This window comes from Limulus polyphemus, unplaced genomic scaffold (genome assembly GCF_000517525.1).
Source record: "Limulus polyphemus unplaced genomic scaffold, Limulus_polyphemus-2.1.2 Scaffold240, whole genome shotgun sequence".
Lineage (NCBI taxonomy): Eukaryota > Metazoa > Arthropoda > Merostomata > Xiphosura > Limulidae > Limulus > Limulus polyphemus.
In genome coordinates this window covers 391,101-393,106 of record NW_013665850.1, presented here as the reverse complement: position 1 = coordinate 393,106, position 2,006 = coordinate 391,101, and the positions used below count along the sequence as shown (strand labels likewise).

General features: G+C 34.1%; 1 protein-coding gene across 2 annotated transcripts in view; it reads right to left on the bottom strand.

Moving 5' to 3' along the window:
• The window catches only part of LOC106478677 (kielin/chordin-like protein), a 52,766-nt gene that overhangs the window by 9,117 nt on the left and 41,643 nt on the right, over positions 1 to 2,006 (bottom strand). For both annotated transcript variants that reach the window (XM_013939235.2, XM_013939236.2), the window contains one exon: positions 1,377 to 1,490. In XM_013939235.2, the coding sequence (XP_013794689.1) occupies positions 1,377 to 1,490 (114 nt within the window). The remainder of the gene's footprint in view (positions 1 to 1,376; positions 1,491 to 2,006) is intronic.

Genomic DNA, 2,006 nt, shown 5'->3' with positions numbered 1-2,006 from the left:
CATTTATATAGTGCTCTGTGAACACAAATTAGTTAGCATGAATCAGTTAAATGACGAAAAATTAGGTGTATATTTACTTGTGACCACGCTGTGTATATTTGGGTATTTTCTACATCACTAACTATACAAATTGGACAAACGTAGTCCTATGTGCACGGGTGGGGTTAAAGTGCACATGTTATCACATTTTACAGAGTGCTATTCAACATGTTATTATGTAGTTGATTTCAGAGTTACCAACTATTCATTATACCTTACATTACTGATTAAGGTTCAGTTCGTGGTAGAGTAGACTAAATACCAGATTCAATGTATACAGAGATATTGAAAATAATTGTAAATATGCAATTCAGATGTTCTAGTGCAGTGTTTCTCAACCTTCTTTTGCTCGTGGCTCCCTTTTGAGTTTGATTTATCTCTGAGGCCCTACCCTTCGTAGTCGCTGTTACTTAGGAAAAAAGTTACTTTATTTCCACACTGTTGATTTATAATGTATTTATAATATTATTTTTACAATATTGCATTGTTTTTATATATTTTGTTTGTAACGTAATGTTTACTAATACAAGTAAAAAATATTCTGTTAATCATTGACATTTTATTCAGTGTGATCCTTGGGCCTGATGAACACTTGAAAGTTTTTGAATGTCCGGTTGCAGTGTGGTCAGTGATAAGCGAAGATCACCTCTCTTTACAACATCAAGGCGGTTACGTATTTATGATAGCATATAAGTTACCCGACTAAAACCAGATAAGATGTGGGAAATGCGATAAAATACAACTTTGCCTTATCCCAGACTTGTGGAAACTTATTAGCTATTTCACTGCTTATCCAGAAATAATGTTTGTCACGTTTGAATCTAGCTTGGGCTGTTATATCATGAGAATCAGTCGAAAACATTCACAGATACCAGACAAACATTTTGGTTGTTACTCGACTACTAGTTGCGTCTGGTAACTTGAACTGTGGGGGATACGAGGAGAAGGGAACCTTTGATTCAATTTTAAATTTTATTTTATTCGGGCAGTGAAGTTTCGATGGCCCACTCAGAATTTACTGTGGCCCCTTAATTTTCCGTCAGTCATGTGTTGCCCCTTAGAAACATAGCGTGGCCCCCTGAGTGGCCATATGGCCCATGTTGAGAACCACTGTTCTAGAGGTTATACAAATGCGATATGAAAACTGTAAGATAGATAAAAGTATTTTTATTCTTCACCCGAACATCACTTTGCACTCGGTCTTGTCAGAGTCTGAGTCGGCAGTTCACAGACATCTTGAATACAGATACTTTTGTAACACATCTGATTTTTTACATTTAGTAAATTAACATTCATTTTCCAAGACGGATAGAAGCTCTATTGTCAATATTACTTACTTGGATCAGAGATAGAGCCACAGGTACAAGAAGGACAGTGATTTTTATCTATATTTCTCACTACACAACCTGGTTCACAGTTTGGAGTTGGACACCCTGGATTGACTTTGATGCCTAAAGAATAATAAACAGAAAACATTTAATATTAGATTTGAGAATTATCATTTACCATTGTCATAATGAATATGATAACAATACTGATATCTGAAACATTTAAAATGCCCTAATATTATGGTGATTATTTCTACAGATTTTATATCATCAACGTATAGAAGCACGTGAAAGTTTGCATTATGAAGCACAACTTCATTGATTGGTCGCGATACCCTTTATGATGCTAATAAAGCGCCAATGAACAACTAATTATCACTTTAAAGACAATTATAGGAATAATGAAAGTCTATCCTGCACAAACTTCCTGATAATTTTGCAATTGAATCAGACGTCACTACCAATTAAACAAACTACTGTTTATTTGTAACATTTACTATTGAATTTTACGGTGAGTGAAACAGACGTAACTACCAATTAAACAAACTACTGTTTATTTTTAACATTTACTATTGAATTTTACGGTGAGTGAAACAGACGTAACTACCAATTAAACAAACTACTGTTTATTTTTAACAT